A 15374-nucleotide genomic window follows, 5' to 3' on the forward strand; every position below is an offset into this window, starting at 1 on the left:
GAAACGTATCACGACCAACATTAAACACTGCCTGGAATTATATAAGTCTTAAATTTATGAAAACCACAAAATCCCACAGAGTTAACTACATGCACATTCTAAATTTGTTACCTAACTGACAAGCTGAAATGCCACATCAGTGAGATGACAGGAGTGGCACAGGCAGAGATAATTTGCTTCTGGCTATCAGTGAGAGAAGCAGTGACAAGATCACAGAAGTAGACTGTAGTTAAGCATTCTGTTAGTTTTTAATCCAATTGTTGCATGGAAAACAGTCCAAGGAGAGGTATGATAAGCTGTGACTGAGCTAACAGGAAATTGCTGTGGATGCTTTCAGTTACTATTAAAGGTTTCACAATCCTAAAATAAGAACAGACTTAATTTATTTTAAAGCTTACATGACTTCAGCAATTTTTCAAGAAGGTGGTAAATCAAAAACTAATTTCTTGCTTTGTGGATGCACTGTATTGAAGTCCTAGGTTCATTCATGAACTCAAGACAAAAAGCATCACAACATTTATTTACCTAAAAAAGCCTTAGGGAGCTAGCCCTAGTAGAGAACTAGGAAGATGTAATTATTTAAAAACAAAACAAAACAGTTTTTCCTATTACCTCTTTTCCTCTTTTGCTCTCAGCTGTTCCTCTTGTCTTAGAACCTGAACCATCACAGACTCAAACGTGCCTGTTGACAAGCCTACTAAATTGCGAGGTGTGGAACGACGTCTTGTTGAAATGCATGTTGTTCCTTTCTCATCTTCCAGCCCATAACATCCTCTAGATGTTATAGCTATTGATGTTTTCTCTCTTAAATGCCTAGAAGAAAAAAGCAAGCCAATTCACAATTACAATTTCCTATATCAAGAGCACTTCAATGCCTACACTACCAACCATAGCTCAAGCATATTTACTCAGGAAGAAGCAGTTATTTTTCACCTGCCATTTTTTCCAGTTTGAAAGTTCCTTTACAAAATTTTAAACTTAAACCCAACATGCTAACATGAGCTATGTTTTCACATCTGTTTAAAAATGGTGGATATTCATCTCAAGTAACCAAATATTATTTGGAGACTGAATTTCCTATATTAATGCATAAAAATTTGGAAAGAAAATACTTCCACAAGACCTGAGATAAGAAACTATCATTTTTAGAAGACACCTGAAAATACGGGGGGTGTGTGTGTGTGTGTGTGTGTGTGTGTGAAGTGCACTTGTTGGTTTGGGTTGGGGGGGGGGGGGGGGGCGTGTTAAACAGCAGTTTAGTTTTGTTAAAAATTTTAAAAAAATGAAAAGCAAAACACTACAAATTTGGTTGTAAAGTTACATTTCATCTTATACTGTTTCAAAGTACTCCAGAAAAACTGGTATAAGAACTAACACTCTATCACACAACCTCTGAAAACATTTCAGGGGAGGGGGAAAAAAATCCAACCACCATTCAAGAGCAACCTCCATTCTAAGGTAATTTTTTGTGGTTTGTAGCATCTGAGAATCATACAACCAACATTGATCGCTTCCATTGAGTCACTTGATGGGAATCATTGAGCTAAATTCTGTTCTGTAATGAAGCAAGAATGATTATTCCAAGAAGTACTTCTTGAATTTCATTTTACTAATAAAATCAGTTCTGTTAAACACTTAAACCAAATCTGTCTGATCAAACATTGTAAAAGAACTTTGAGACTTCTAAATTCCATAATATTTTCTATATATAGTTCTTAGAAACTTTTACCAAGCTAGTGTACACAGACATATTGAAAAAATCTTTACAAATCTCTGAAAAGTTAGCATAAGAAAAATTCACTATATAGGGAAGTAGGATTATTTTTAGCCAGTTTAATATTTCTTAATATTTATTTGACCAAAGACTGTGCATTTGTGAAACAATGATACCAGCAATTACTTTTTTTAGTACATAAATTGACTTCACTTTCTTATGGAGTTTCTAATAAAAAGGCATTGAGCATTCTCAGGTCCTACCGAATCCAATGAGTAGTCATATAATTCAACAAAGAGCCTTCAACAAATGCCCTTCAATTCAATACAGTTGAGGTGTTACACAACATACAGAAATGAACTTAGCACAAATCTTCCAAGCTGCATTTGGTTAGCTATTTATTTGCCAGCAGTAACTCTTTTAAGCCAAGAATTATTTTTTTTTTAAATCAAGTTTTACTCAAGCAAACCAGCAACATTCATGCCCCATTAGGTTCAGCTCCTTCCATTTACCTCCAAACTGTTCCAAAACTGCTGTTCGGCAAAAACAGTTTCAAATACAGTGTTGCTACACCAACACAGAATATATTCACTCTGGCTTATTCAGTTGAGTTCTGCACCACACTCCTCAAGTGTTCCTACTACACAAGCAAGGTTCTTCTTACCAGCTGGTGGCTAATGCTCTGTGTCACTAGCAAGTTTAAGGTTGATGGACATGCACAGCTTTATGCATTTCCTAATACTGCTCCTTCTTCACCTTCTCCCTTTGCCAAAAATCCTCTTGGTTTTTACATGCAAAATACTAAGTCACTCAGAAGACCGGTGGACCTTTCATTGTAAGAAGCCACCACGGTTTTCTGAATATGACTAAGCTAAGCCTATGTCAAACCCATGAGAAAGCATGTATTTCGGTTGTGATTTAAACTGAGCTTTCTACTACATAGCTTGACAGCTTTCTATGCTTCAGCTGCTTTGGCCAATAAACAAGTTCCTGCCAGGGACTTATATTTAAACATATCACAATTTCAATTTTGCCATTCAAGACTATAATATGCCAAGCATTATCTTTCATTTCACAATTATCAAAAAGTATTCCAAGATTAAATTTCCCATTTCAAAGCAGGTACCTTGGCTGAAGATTTTATTCCTATTTATTTTAAAGACAGTAAAAATTTCACAGACTGTAAAAATCACTATTTTAAAGAGCCAGTTGTTCATACAGAGTTTGGATAGTTTCACTTGCTTTTGACTGCATAAAATAAAGAAAGGAGCATTTGACATCTTGTCTAAACAAGTGTGCCTCCATGTTCATAAAAGGCTTCTTTCACAAGGAAAATCTTAGCCAGGAAATGCTGTGCTCTATTTTGCATTTTGGTATTTTTGGGTTTGGAATCTCCAAAGCATTTTGAATTAAGATTTGAATAGTTCCTAACAGGAAACGTTCCTCTTCGTGGAATTATTGAGAGTTTGAGGATTTGAATGGGAACCATTCAAATGTTTTATTATGGGATTTTAAAAAAACATTAAAATGGTATTTTTTACATAAAGAAACACACTCTCCTGTTCTACTTTATGTAAACATCATCTGGCAGGGCCCCTACAGAGTTTTCTACACCTACCGGGACAGCAGCGCCAGCTTCTGTTCCAGCATCATCTCCAGCTTCTGGGCCTGTTTGGAGAGCCAGTGATCTACACCATGCAGCCGGTAACATGTCTCCAGCATTAGCCGGAAGTCACCCACGAAATCTGCTATTCCTGTGTATTGCCCACTGGAAAATTTCTCTTCCATCTTCAACAGCCACATTCCAGCTGGCGACTGCTGAAAGCAGTGACTGCTGCTACGACCCGAGAGGGAGCCAGCTCCTTCTTCCCTGACGGATGCCTGATCCGCGAGGGGCTTCAAAAACGGTGCTGTCAGCGGTCGGTACTTCTCCATCAGAAACTCGCGCAAGATGCGGTACCCCTGCTGCAGCTCGGGATTCAAGCTCTGCTCCCAGGAGCAGCCGCCGCTCTTCCCTCCCGCATCATCTCCCTCCTTGCCCGGCTCCTCCTCCCCGCACCGAAGGCGGCTAGCCGCAGGCCGATCCGCCGAAAGGTCTCCGCCCGCGGCGCCCGGGGGCTCTGCCGAGTCCATGTCTCCCACCCCGCGCACGCACAGGGCCTCGCCGGCTCCAGGGGGTTTGCCGGCGCCGGGCCGGCTCTTGAGCATCAGCTAGGAACCGCCACGCTCCCTCTCGCCCAGCCGGCGAATCAACATCGGGCTCACCTATGCACAGAGACACGATTCAGTCCGTCGCCACGCTCCCCCGCGACGGCCTCAGCCCTGCCCCCAGCAGCGGGGGGGGGGGACGGGACGGGACGGACGGGGACGGGGGGCGGGCCGCGGCTGCCGGGGGGGGGAGGCAGCGGCCAGCCACCGGCTTGGCCCGCCTCTCCCCGGCGCCAGCCTCCCCCGGCCTCCGGCTGGCGCACCCGGGCCTGCGTACGGCCCCGCCCGCCCGAGGACCGCGCCCTCGCCCTCAGGGGCCGCCCCCGGCGAAGAGCAGCGGCGCACCGCTCCTCCCGCATCCCGTCCCCCGCCGGCCTCGCCCCCCTCACCGCCCGCGCCCCCCCGCCGTGAGGGGGCCTCCCTCCTCCGCTCGCCCGCGGCCCCCTCCTGAGGGGAGGAGGAGAGGGCGGACGGGCGGCGGGTGCCGTCCCCGCGCTGACCGCCCCCGGCCAGCCCGCGTCTGCGCGGCGAGCGCTTCCCGTCCTCGCCTCACAGCGCGGCGGGGCCGGCCCAGTGGCAGCGGCTGGAGGCAGCCGCGGCGGGAAGCGGTGTCAGTTAACGGTCGACGCGTACGAGAGGGGGCGAGGAGGGGGCGCGGTGGCCCCGGAGCGGGGCGAGAGAAAAGGACGCGGCGCCTCACCTAGCGCGCATGCGCCCGAGTCGCGGCGGCGCGCTGGTTGTTTTGGACGCCAGGTGAGGTGGCGTCATCAGAGGGCGCCTAGCTCGGATGGGAGGCTGAGGGCGCCTGCGCTGCCTGGGGCGGTGGCCGTTGGTGCGCACGCGCGGGGGGGTGAGGGTAGTTCGGGCGGGAATGGGGCGTGGGGGGAGGCGGCGGTCGGGGGCAGCGGGTGCCGAGCTGGATGGAGCCGCCTCCCGGAGCAAGGTCGGTGAGGACGTGCTCTCGTCAGGGTGGGTGTGTCGCCACCGTCTTTCACGCTGTTTTCAGTCGGCACGGTTGTCGGTGCTGGTGCGTAATAACATCCACCAACTTCACCAAAGCATAAATGGGCCTTTGTGCTTGTGCTAGGGATGTGAGATTTTCTCAAAGAACACCCAAATAACGGATTTCGCGAATGTTAAAGCTATTCCATTAAAGACATTCACCACTTAAAGTGATCAAGTTTGCAAAAGCATTCCGTTCTATTTACTGAACTACATACCTGAGGAGTTAGTGTTCCGTGAGTGGAAGCTACTAGAAACGATGTGGAACCATCCTTGGGGTGCACTTGCAGTCCTTTCAGATTTGCTCTTGAGCACCCTCCAGTCTTGCTCACCCCTACAACGACCTACTGAGGAACATTGCCAAGGCTCCAGGGGACTCCACAGTAGTAGTATTAAGCACCTGGGAGATAATTATTTGTGTGCACAGTTTTGAGCTTATCCCCTCCAACATACATAACAGTCTGAAAAGCTTAGGGTACTTCACTAAGAGAGAGACAATGAATATAAGGGGGAGGAGGGGGATCAAGTTTTCTTTGATCAAGCTTCTACTTCTATAGGGCCATTCTTGTCCATTCTGCAAGGTAACTTTCTGCAGAGAGATCACTAGAGACCTTGCTCATGACACCATCTTAATGGGAATAAATGACGCTTTGCAACATAAAGAAACAGAACTGCTCCCCTGTTATTGCACTTTCTCACTCCAAGAACACTGGGAAATTTCCATGCCCTTCATCCCTGTTCGGTCACAGCCAGCTTTCATAAATGCTTCTGTCCAGCTGTTTTTGTGGAAGGGGCCTGAGCAGAGGCCACAGGTGTGGTACCCCGCTCACAGTGCTATGTTTCCTCTGCAGGCTGTGCCTACAGAACAGAAGTTTGGGACCCGCGAGATTAGCAAAAGCCCCCTCTAGCCCTGTTTTCCAACCCCCACCTACAAAGCCCCAGTACAGTCTGTGTGCAAAGGATGATCCCTGAGGTCTTGCCATCTCTCCTGATCACTTACTGATATTTCAGCTACCTGGTTTTATGCTCCAAAACCTCTTCTTGAATTGCAGACTCCAAAGAAATGAAGTCAGACATCTCAGCATGCAGGGTGTGGTACTGGAGCAGAGGCTGCAGCGTGCCTCCACATTGGAGGGAAGCAATCCTGCCTGGAGGACCATTGTGCATTGAGACCTTAGTGATCCATGCAACAGTCAACCCAAGTGTAGCCACCACGTACAGCATGACCTTCAGGCCTGTGTTGTGCCGTGCATATCCCATGGCCACAAGATAAACTGAGCCAGCTCACTGTTAGAGGAGCTGACGGGCAGCTCCCACGTTGTACTGGTGATTACACCATCTCCGTGACCTTGCCTCTATCTCAAAGTGCAGCAAGAAGTTACCATGAATATCCTTTCTGTTTGACAGTAGACATGATAAATAGAGTTGTTTTCTTGTAAGAAAATCCTCTAATAGCTTGAATAACCACAGTGGGGTAGCCCTTCCACAGACAGGGTCTTCACGGTGTGCCATGATCAGAAGCCCATTTTGTTGCCTCGCTGTAAAATAACTCCCGAAACAGAGTATGTTTAGAGAGGAGACATTGCTTTATTCTGCGCAGGGTGCAAGGTGGAATATTTCCACAAATCGAGCACACCTATTGCAATTCTTTTTCAGTATTTATACATAAAAGTTAACGCACCACATCTATCTAATACATAATCATTAGACTGACTAATCATCCTCTTCTTCCATTGGTCCTTATTTTCTCTGCTTCGATTTCAAGTCACAGTATGATTTTAATTCAGTGCACATGCTCAGAAGGAGTGGGTGGGGCAGTCCTTTCGTCCCCCAGTTGGGTCGGTGGTCGTGATCTCCCCCTGCTGCCTTTACCTTTCCCCTAGTTACTGTGATTCCTGTTGTTTTCATGGTTGTTGTGGTGTCCTTTTATCTTTACGGCTCTCCCGGTAAGAGGATGTTCCCGTTATTGGTCTTTGAAGGGTTACAGCTTTGCATTCTTTTAGGACAAACATATGCTTGTTAGTAAAATATGCACTGCCTGTACTCTCTTATCTAACTTAGGCATTATCTATTACCTTGAAGATTCTACAGTTCTCACAGTCTCGTAATCTATTTTCTACTTCTAACTGTCTATGATTCTCACACTCTAGTAAGCTAATTCCTATTCTGTGATCCCTTCTTAACTACTAATAACTCTTATACTATTTCTATTACTATTTCTATTTTATTCTAAAATATTCTAAAATGCATACTCATATACTAAAATATTCTAAAATGCATACTCATATATACACGATTCAAGGTGACAATTCCCCCCTTTTGGAAGTTTCAAATATTTCATTTGAGACTTCCAACATCTCTGGTTAGCATTAGATTTCCGACAAACACAGTTTTTAGTATTGCCTGTTTCATACAGTTAATGATTATCATGGTGATTATTATTGCAATCACTGTAAAAATCAAACCCTGGACTAAATTAGCTAACCATCCTGTAAGAGCCCATCCGCCTACACTTTGCAGAATTTTGTTTAGCCAATTGTTCTCCACACTCTCCTGTAGCTCTTGGGTTCCCTTCGCTATTCGTCTGATCTGGTCAATCTGTTTATTTAGGTCTTCTGTTACATTAGGAATGTGAACACAGCAGTGTTCCTTATCCAGGTTTAAATATCCAGATAGTCCTTTTTCTTTGGACAATAACAGATCTAAGGCTAGACGGTTTTGTAAGGTCATTTCACTGTTTGCTTGTACTTGTTTATTTATTATAGGTAACCCCTGCTCCGTTGCATTCTCTAAACTACTCATCTGCCATGTTAGATTTGCAAGCAGTACTCGGTTCTCATAAGCCATTATTCCGGGGACTAACATTGACTCCATGGCCCACCCTACCTTCGTAGCCATTGATGGGCCATGCCATCGATCTCTTTTTAATTCTCTTTTGAGTTTTCCCCATAACTGAGATGTAATGGGATTCTTTTTCCATAATGGACGCAATGTTAACACTCCTAAGGTAATTTGATGATTCAGGATATTGAAATGAAGTTTGTTTGTCCAAGTTCCATCACTTAAGACCCACACTGTATATCCTGGAGATGAAATAGTTTCTGCATGGCATTGGACTTGTATCTGTGTCATATGTTGTATTACATGTGGATCTACAATTAAATTTCGATACTGACATCCAATTCACAATGCTTTTTCTACCCTGGTTATATTTTTCAAGATTCCCATATGAGAGCAATTGAATACCTGAGTACAGTTCCATTTAGGGATGTACTGTCCTTTTTTTGGATTCGTATTGATTTCCTTATGTTGGTTTCTAGTACTTCCAATTCGCCCTATCCATTCAAAACACCATGAACTAGGGTTCATATACATCCATTTGTCTGCCACTGTTTTTTTCCAACTTGTCTTATACATGTATTTCCCCTGTTGTTGGTCGACCAAATTGGAAACTGTGTGTCTTACATGATTACTATTGATTGACCAACATAAAAATTTGGTAATGATGCAAGAGTCCCATGACACTTTCCATTTGTTACTGTCCAGGTTATAATTTATTTCATTGGAATTTTAGTTTGTTGATCAATTATTTGACTCCAGTTTACCAAGGGAAGGTCTCTTAAGGTCAGGATTCCCCATTCTATTGGATTTTTACTAGAATGTGGAATCAGGAGGCAAGTGGTAATGCCCGTAGTATTTTGTAATTTGCCAAATCCTTGAATCAATTTTAGGATCAAATTTTCTTCTAATCCTTCGATTCTTACTAACATCACTAAGATGATTAAAATTTTGGCCTCCATATCACCATCAAAATCATGAATGAGATTATGATAACTACAAATAAGACTATGCCTAGTGTACAATCTAAATCAACATAAGCAATAACCTGATCCCAAGTACAATTCATGGATTGTCCTTTTTAAATTTCAGTTGTAAAGGGCTTTTGTCCTGGTTCTCCACAGTCCACTTTTCCAGTGGAAGTCCCTTCTTAATCCAGGTGTAATGGATCCATGGCTCTACTCCATCCAGCTTGACTGCAGTGTATGTAGTCAGGAGGACTTGAAAGGGTCCTTTCCAACATTCTTTCAGAGGTTTGTCGCTCCAAGTTCTTAGATAGACCCAATCTCCTGGTTGAAATTCATGAACCGCAGTATCCAGACCCAAAGGGGTTCTCAAATGTAGACACCTTTTAAGAGAAAACAAAACCTTCCCTAGAGAAATCACATATTCCTTAAGATATTGTTTCCCTATTAATTCTATAGATCCTGGCTCATGATTAATATTCTGATAAGGTCTCCTGTATTGTATTTCAAAAGGGCTAACCTTTTCTCTGGACCTCGCTGTAATCCTTGCTCTTAACAATGCTAATGGGAGAGCATCTGGCCACTTTAACTGTGCTTCTTGACAAATTTTATTTAATTGCCTTTTTATTGTTTGATTCATTCTTTCTACTTTTCCACTAGACTGCGGCCTCCATGGTGTGTGTAAATCCCACTTTATTTCTAATATTCTTGCTAATGACTAGAGTGCTTTGGCCACAAAATGGGGTCCTCGATCTGAGGACATTCCAATCGGAATCCCGAAATGAGGGATTATTTTTTTCAGTGATATTTTAACTCTAATTTATCTCTAGCCTGATTGATGCGACAGGGAAAGGCTTCTGGACATCCAGAGAAAGTATCCACTAATACTAACAAATACTGATACCCATTTTGCCTGGGAAGTTCCGAGAAATCTATTTGCCAATAGTCGCCAGGAGTATCTCCTTTCTTAGTTTTCCCGGGTGGAGGTCTGGGTTGAGTTCGAGGATTGTTTTGCTGGCAGATTTCACGCTTCTTGTTAGTACTCTTGGCTATATTTCCCATCCCTACACTTAAAATGTGGAGTTTGACATTGTCCATAAGAGCTTCTACCCCCCAATGTGTTTCTCTCTGTTCTTTTTCGATAAATTCTCTCATAATGTTTGGAGGTACTACTACTTGATTATCTTCTGTGATCCACCATCCATCTTTGTTCTTCTTTGCATTGAGCAATTTGGCTAATTGATCATCTTCTCTGTTATAAATCGGCTGTCCCTTTAAGTCTTCATACCTTTCAGGCCATATCCCCAAAACTTGTTGTTGCTCTGCTGCTCTTTTAGCTGCTAAATCCGCCCATCGATTCCCAGTCACTTCAAGGGTATTTCCAAATTGATGAGTCTTACAGTGCATTATTGCCACTTGTTCAGGCAGTTTAATAACCTGTAATAATTTTCTTTTTAGTTCTCCATACTTAACTGGTGTTCCTTGTGATGAAAGGAGACTCCTTTCTTTCCAAGTTGCTCCATGTGCATGAACTACTCCAAAAACGTATTTAGAATCTGTCCATATGTTCACAGTCTTTCCTTCTGCTAGCTCTAAAGCTCTTATTAATGCTATCAACTCCGCCTTCTGGGCAGATGTATTGGCAGGGAGGGCTTTTGCTTCCAGTTCATCTAATTCTTCTCCTCCAATAATAACTGCATATCTGTCTCTTTGAACTCCATTGATCACTTGGCTGCTCCTGTCTATAAATAAATTTAACTGTGCTGAATCCAGGGGTGTATCTTTCAGATCAGTCCTACTCGCATATACCTGTTCAATTGTTTTCAAACAGTCATGTTCCAGTTCAGTTTCTCCAGGAAACAGTAACAGGGTGGCTGGATTCAAGGTGGTTGTTACTTTCAGCTCCACATCATCTTGTTCTAGTAACATGGCCTAATATTTCATCATTTGACTAGGGGATAACCAATGTCCCCCCTTTTGCTCTAGAACGGTTGTCACAGCATGTGGCACCTGCACCGTCATTCTTTGTCCCAGAGTTAATTTCCTAGCTTTCTGAATGAGCAGCACAGTTGCAGCGACAGCTCTTAAACAAGAGGGCCATCCTTTGCTTACTTGATCTAGTTGCTTAGAATAATATTCAACTGGTCTTTTCCAGGATCCAGTCTTTTGGACCAGAATCCCTAGTGCAACATGCTGTCTTTCATTCACAAAAAGCTCAAAGGATTTTTCCAAATTAGGAAGACCTAGTGTGGGTGCTGACATCAAGGCTTCTTTCAATTTAAAAAAAGCTATTTGGCTATTTTAAAATACATACTCATACTATTCTAAAATACATACTCATATACTAAAATATTCTAAAATGCATACTCATATACTAAAGTATTCTAAAATGTATACTCATATATACATGATTCAAGGTGACAGTTTGATGCTGCACTACTCATGGTTCGCAGCATCTGAAGTGCTGTGGGATAACAGTTCTCTATTTCTTTATGGTGTTAACTGTAATAAATCACATTTGAAATGATACTTTGCAGAGTCTGAATGCTTTTCTTACAGGGACCATAATGGACCAGCATGTCCTGGTGCTAAACAGAGGGAATGCGTTTCTTGTGTTTTCTTTGATAACTTATCTCAGGAAGAGTGTTCAGCCTGTCTAATTACCACTCCAAGCTGAAGGTGGAGGGTCATCATCAGGGGGACAGAAGTGGTGGAGGGCTTCCTGCAACATATGTGGAAATGAAATCAACTGTAGAAAAAGCATGATTGAAGATTATGGAAACCAGCCAGCCAAGTTACAGTGGGAATTTCTAGTAGAAATTAAATAAAAGTAGATTAGACTGGCAGCTATTTTAGCAGCTTTGTGGCTTTTGAATGTTCAGCCAGCAACACTTGCTTTCTGGTACTGCTGTGTCAATCAGATGGGAAAATTCGTCCAAGCAGGAGTCTTAGGCCTCTTCCCACAGAACACTCAGGCAGTGGCTCCCCTCCTCCCTTCAGTCCTTGGTCTAACAACATGTAAGGCCACTGGTCTTCACAAGTCTTGAGATCAGGCCTGCTCTGGATTAACAAGGGTGAGTAGACCCCTTGTTAGGCCCTTGTTAGGTCAGTAGACTACTCTCCAGTAGTCTTCAAAATAAGGGTTTTCGTTCTGCAGGACTGTGAATGTCCTTCTCCTATATTCCAGCCCCATTGAGATGTGTGTTGCTTGCAACCTCCCTGCTGTGGGACCTGCTGGCAGCCAGATACTTTGCAAGAAACCTGTTAACCATGGGAAGTGGCAGAGCAAAAGAAAGCTTAGCAAGACTACAGACAGTCCAACTACTTCAGCTGGACCAACCACTTACCATTGGAGGAGAGAGGGAATTACAAATCCTGTTCTTCTTGCTTGGGTACTGTGGTACTACAGCTCTTGGTAGTGAGTGCTCTGCCCTGCATGCCTTGCTGTGTCTCTGCTCCTGGCTAACCTTCTGCTCCCTTACACTACACTTACTTTATACCGATCTACACGTGCTTGTTATTGCCCAAAATGTGGGAGGTATGCTCCAAAGGGCTTCTTTCTCCCACAAAGACTAGAAACAGCAACAGTAAAGTTGATTTGACTTGTGTCAGCTAACCAGTTACCATCTCTCCAGCTGCCTAAAAGCTCTCAGTGTACAGGTGCCTGTTATGATTTCTTTGAGGTGGCTGTCTTCTAAATGAAGGAAAAATAATTTGTAGTCTCTGGAATATGCAGCTTTGTGATGAGGAGAGAGACTATAATGAACTACAAAGCCAATATCTGTTTTCCACTTTTTTTATATTCCAAAAAGTTAGAATTTTAGTTCAATGCTCGTCCTTTGAAAGTGTTTTGTAGGTCTCCCCTGCCAGTCAGGACTGAGATAACATGGATGGTTATATCATATGCTGCATATCTAAGTAAATAAGAGCAGTTGTTTTCAATGTATGTTTAGCTTTCAAGTCCACTTTTTTTTTTTCTTTTTGAAGAAGGGCTTGTTTGCCTGGAAGTTCATTTATACTTTCTCCAGCCATACCAGGTAGCTTAATAAAAGTTGTTTCTTCTTGCTATACATCTGGCCTTGCCTTGAGGCTATGAGAACATGTAGTCAGAATTCTGCATACAATTCATATACTAGCACCTGCGAAGCCACAAAATGTGATGTCCATAGATTTTGGTGTGTTAACATCTCAGCTATATTCAGATCTGCCTTAGAAAACAGATCTTTTAGTCTATGGTGATGAAAGAAATACAGATATCAAGATTACACTCTGAAAGTAAATTTACAGTGAAGAATGGGGCCACATATGACAAAACAAGATAATATCCTTTATTGGAAGCTGTGACTTGTATCACCAAAATATTTGAAAGGGGATATTTTTTCTAAGTATGCAATCAAAGGATAAAAGAATTAAAAAAAAAAGTACCTGAAATGAATTATACTGGAGAACAGATCATTGTATCTATCTACAACAACTTTTAGGTGTTATTTTGTCTTCTGTAATGAAAAAATACATTGCATTTAACCAATCCCATAATATACTATCTATGTACTCTCTAAGTCTTGCCACACGAGTGCACTGTTGAATAAAAACCATACCCCATTCCTGCTTTAAGTTAGAGGTAGTACTCCACTTCGATGTAACCAGGATATAACTGCTGGAGCAACAGCAAACAAACTTTAGAAAATACGTAACAGTGATAAAATGGAGTTGTGTTTTACCACATTCAGTATTAATAATACTGATATGTACTGATATGTAGCTGTAACTCACTTATCAGAAAAAATATGGTTCAGAATAAATAGAGCTGATAAATGTAACACTTCAATGACGCTTATCTAATTTATCTCCATAAATCTGAATTTGATACACAATTTTTTGTAAAATGTCATGATAGAGATTTAAATCTTTTTTAACCATAAAAAATAATTGCAAATGTGGATCCACGTGATCTTCTCTAAGACAGAATGTTACACTAAATGTTACAGAATGTTACACTCTGCCTTCATGTTATCACAAAGATGGCTGTGACAAGTGTGCTTCCCTGTGACTCCGTGACATTTATAATTATCAGAGTGTTGATTTATTTCAGTTTACCTCTGTTTCTCATTGGTTTCTGTTGTGTGGTTTTGGCTGTTTTGTGAAATAAAGTTGTTTGAGCTTGTCCCTCGTTAGAGTTAGTTTCAGTGTACCTCCGTGCCAATGGCAAGAAATTTTGCAGTTATAGTGTTATCCACAGTGTCTGAGGTGGTTAGGGAAAAGTGCAAATGTCAAGTGGATAAAGGTATACCATGAGGGAGAAATCTGAGATACGCTTGGGAAAGGATAATCTTCCATATACAGTTCATAAAGGACAGAATGATCTTGTAAAGGAATAGAGACAACTATCAGATCTGACCAGTATCCTCTACCTCTGATATGATTGTTGGGTGAGGCAACCTTAGCAGGTCATGGAGGTCAAATTCAGGGATCTAAAGTTAAGAGAGTATTTTAGGCTGACGGTGAAAGCATCCACAATTTCTACAGACATCTACTGACAATGTAAATATTCAGTCTTTTCCTGAAACTTGATCTGGGTATTATTATAAAGTTTTTATAGTTTTATAAATTTTATACACTTTGCCTTTACATTTGCTCTCAAACTGAAATCAGTGTTATTAGACCATAAAGGAACAGGTAGTGGCTACAAATATTATATAGAGTAAGGTGAACTACTAGGCAAAACCCAAAAGCTTTAACTCCCTGAGTTACTTGTGGCCATTGTCTATATTTAACAACAGATTATATGTGCATTCTCAGAGATTTATACATAATTCTCAGAAAATGTGAAAAATATTTTACAAAAACTACTCTAAACCTCTCAAATCCAAAGGCCCTCTAGCTCAGGTTGTTGTCTATTCTAACCTTTTCAAGAGGACTATAGCATTTTTGTAAAGGAAGATATCACCGTTCCACCACCCTCAAAGAATCATTTAGACTGGCAGAATTACAATATGCATATTAGGACACTGGAAGGTTGTATCCTAACAGGTCAGAAGCTGCCTGTTTCCGGGTGCGGGATGAAGAAAGAAGGATGATCTCTGCAGCAGCAGTACAGAAACAGTGTTTAGGAAGAAGAGTAAAATTGTCTGTTTCTTTCTGTGAAGCCCTGGACTTTCTGAACCTTGAAGTAATGTTACCTGTTTGCTTCTGGAGCAGTAAAGAGGGATCAAAAAGTGTCTTTCACCTTCAACTTTAGGTTATGCTCCACATACCAGAAAAAAATCTATTCTTTATGAGATACATCCACTCCGTATAATTTTTTTCTTCTCCTGGTAGTGTCGTAAATACTGACCGATTAGCTTACTGTTGCCTTAATTCTGCTTCTTTTAGTTCATACATTAAACCCAGAGGTCCAAAATTATTTTTTTTGCTGCTGATGACCCTAACAGTGACATACAAGACAGCCCACATTAAGGGTCCTTGGAGCTCTTCTGTGAGGTGACTGAATTAGCACTGCCAGCAGAAACAGTTAAACTGTGTGCTCAAATAACCACATGCTCCTTTTGCTTACATAAACTAATGGTAAATAAAACCAACACCAAACTCCAGAAGACACTATCAAAGTCCTTTTCTTTTGAGGATCTGCCAGCCGAAGTTCCCTTTTT

At 42.1% G+C, this 15374-nt stretch overlaps 1 protein-coding gene across 6 annotated transcripts in view; it reads right to left on the reverse strand.

The window, feature by feature from the left end:
- The window catches only part of BRD10 (bromodomain containing 10), a 52360-nt gene extending 47672 nt beyond the window's left edge, over positions 1-4688 (reverse strand). For 4 of the 6 annotated variants that reach the window (XM_072859000.1, XM_072859004.1, XM_072859002.1 and 1 more), the window contains exons 1-2: positions 3333-4084; positions 613-813 (exon numbers count right to left, since the gene is read on the reverse strand). In XM_072859000.1, the coding sequence (XP_072715101.1) occupies positions 613-813; positions 3333-3922 (791 nt within the window). In that variant the 5' untranslated portion in view covers positions 3923-4084. Of the gene's footprint in view, positions 1-612; positions 814-3332; positions 4100-4622 lie in introns of those variants that run through there. The other 2 variants (XM_072858999.1, XM_072859003.1) reach the window with 2 other exon arrangements.
- Positions 4689-15374: the final 10686 nt, after the last annotated feature.

Source organism: Ciconia boyciana, chromosome 4 (genome assembly GCF_034638445.1).
Source record: "Ciconia boyciana chromosome 4, ASM3463844v1, whole genome shotgun sequence".
Lineage (NCBI taxonomy): Eukaryota > Metazoa > Chordata > Aves > Ciconiiformes > Ciconiidae > Ciconia > Ciconia boyciana.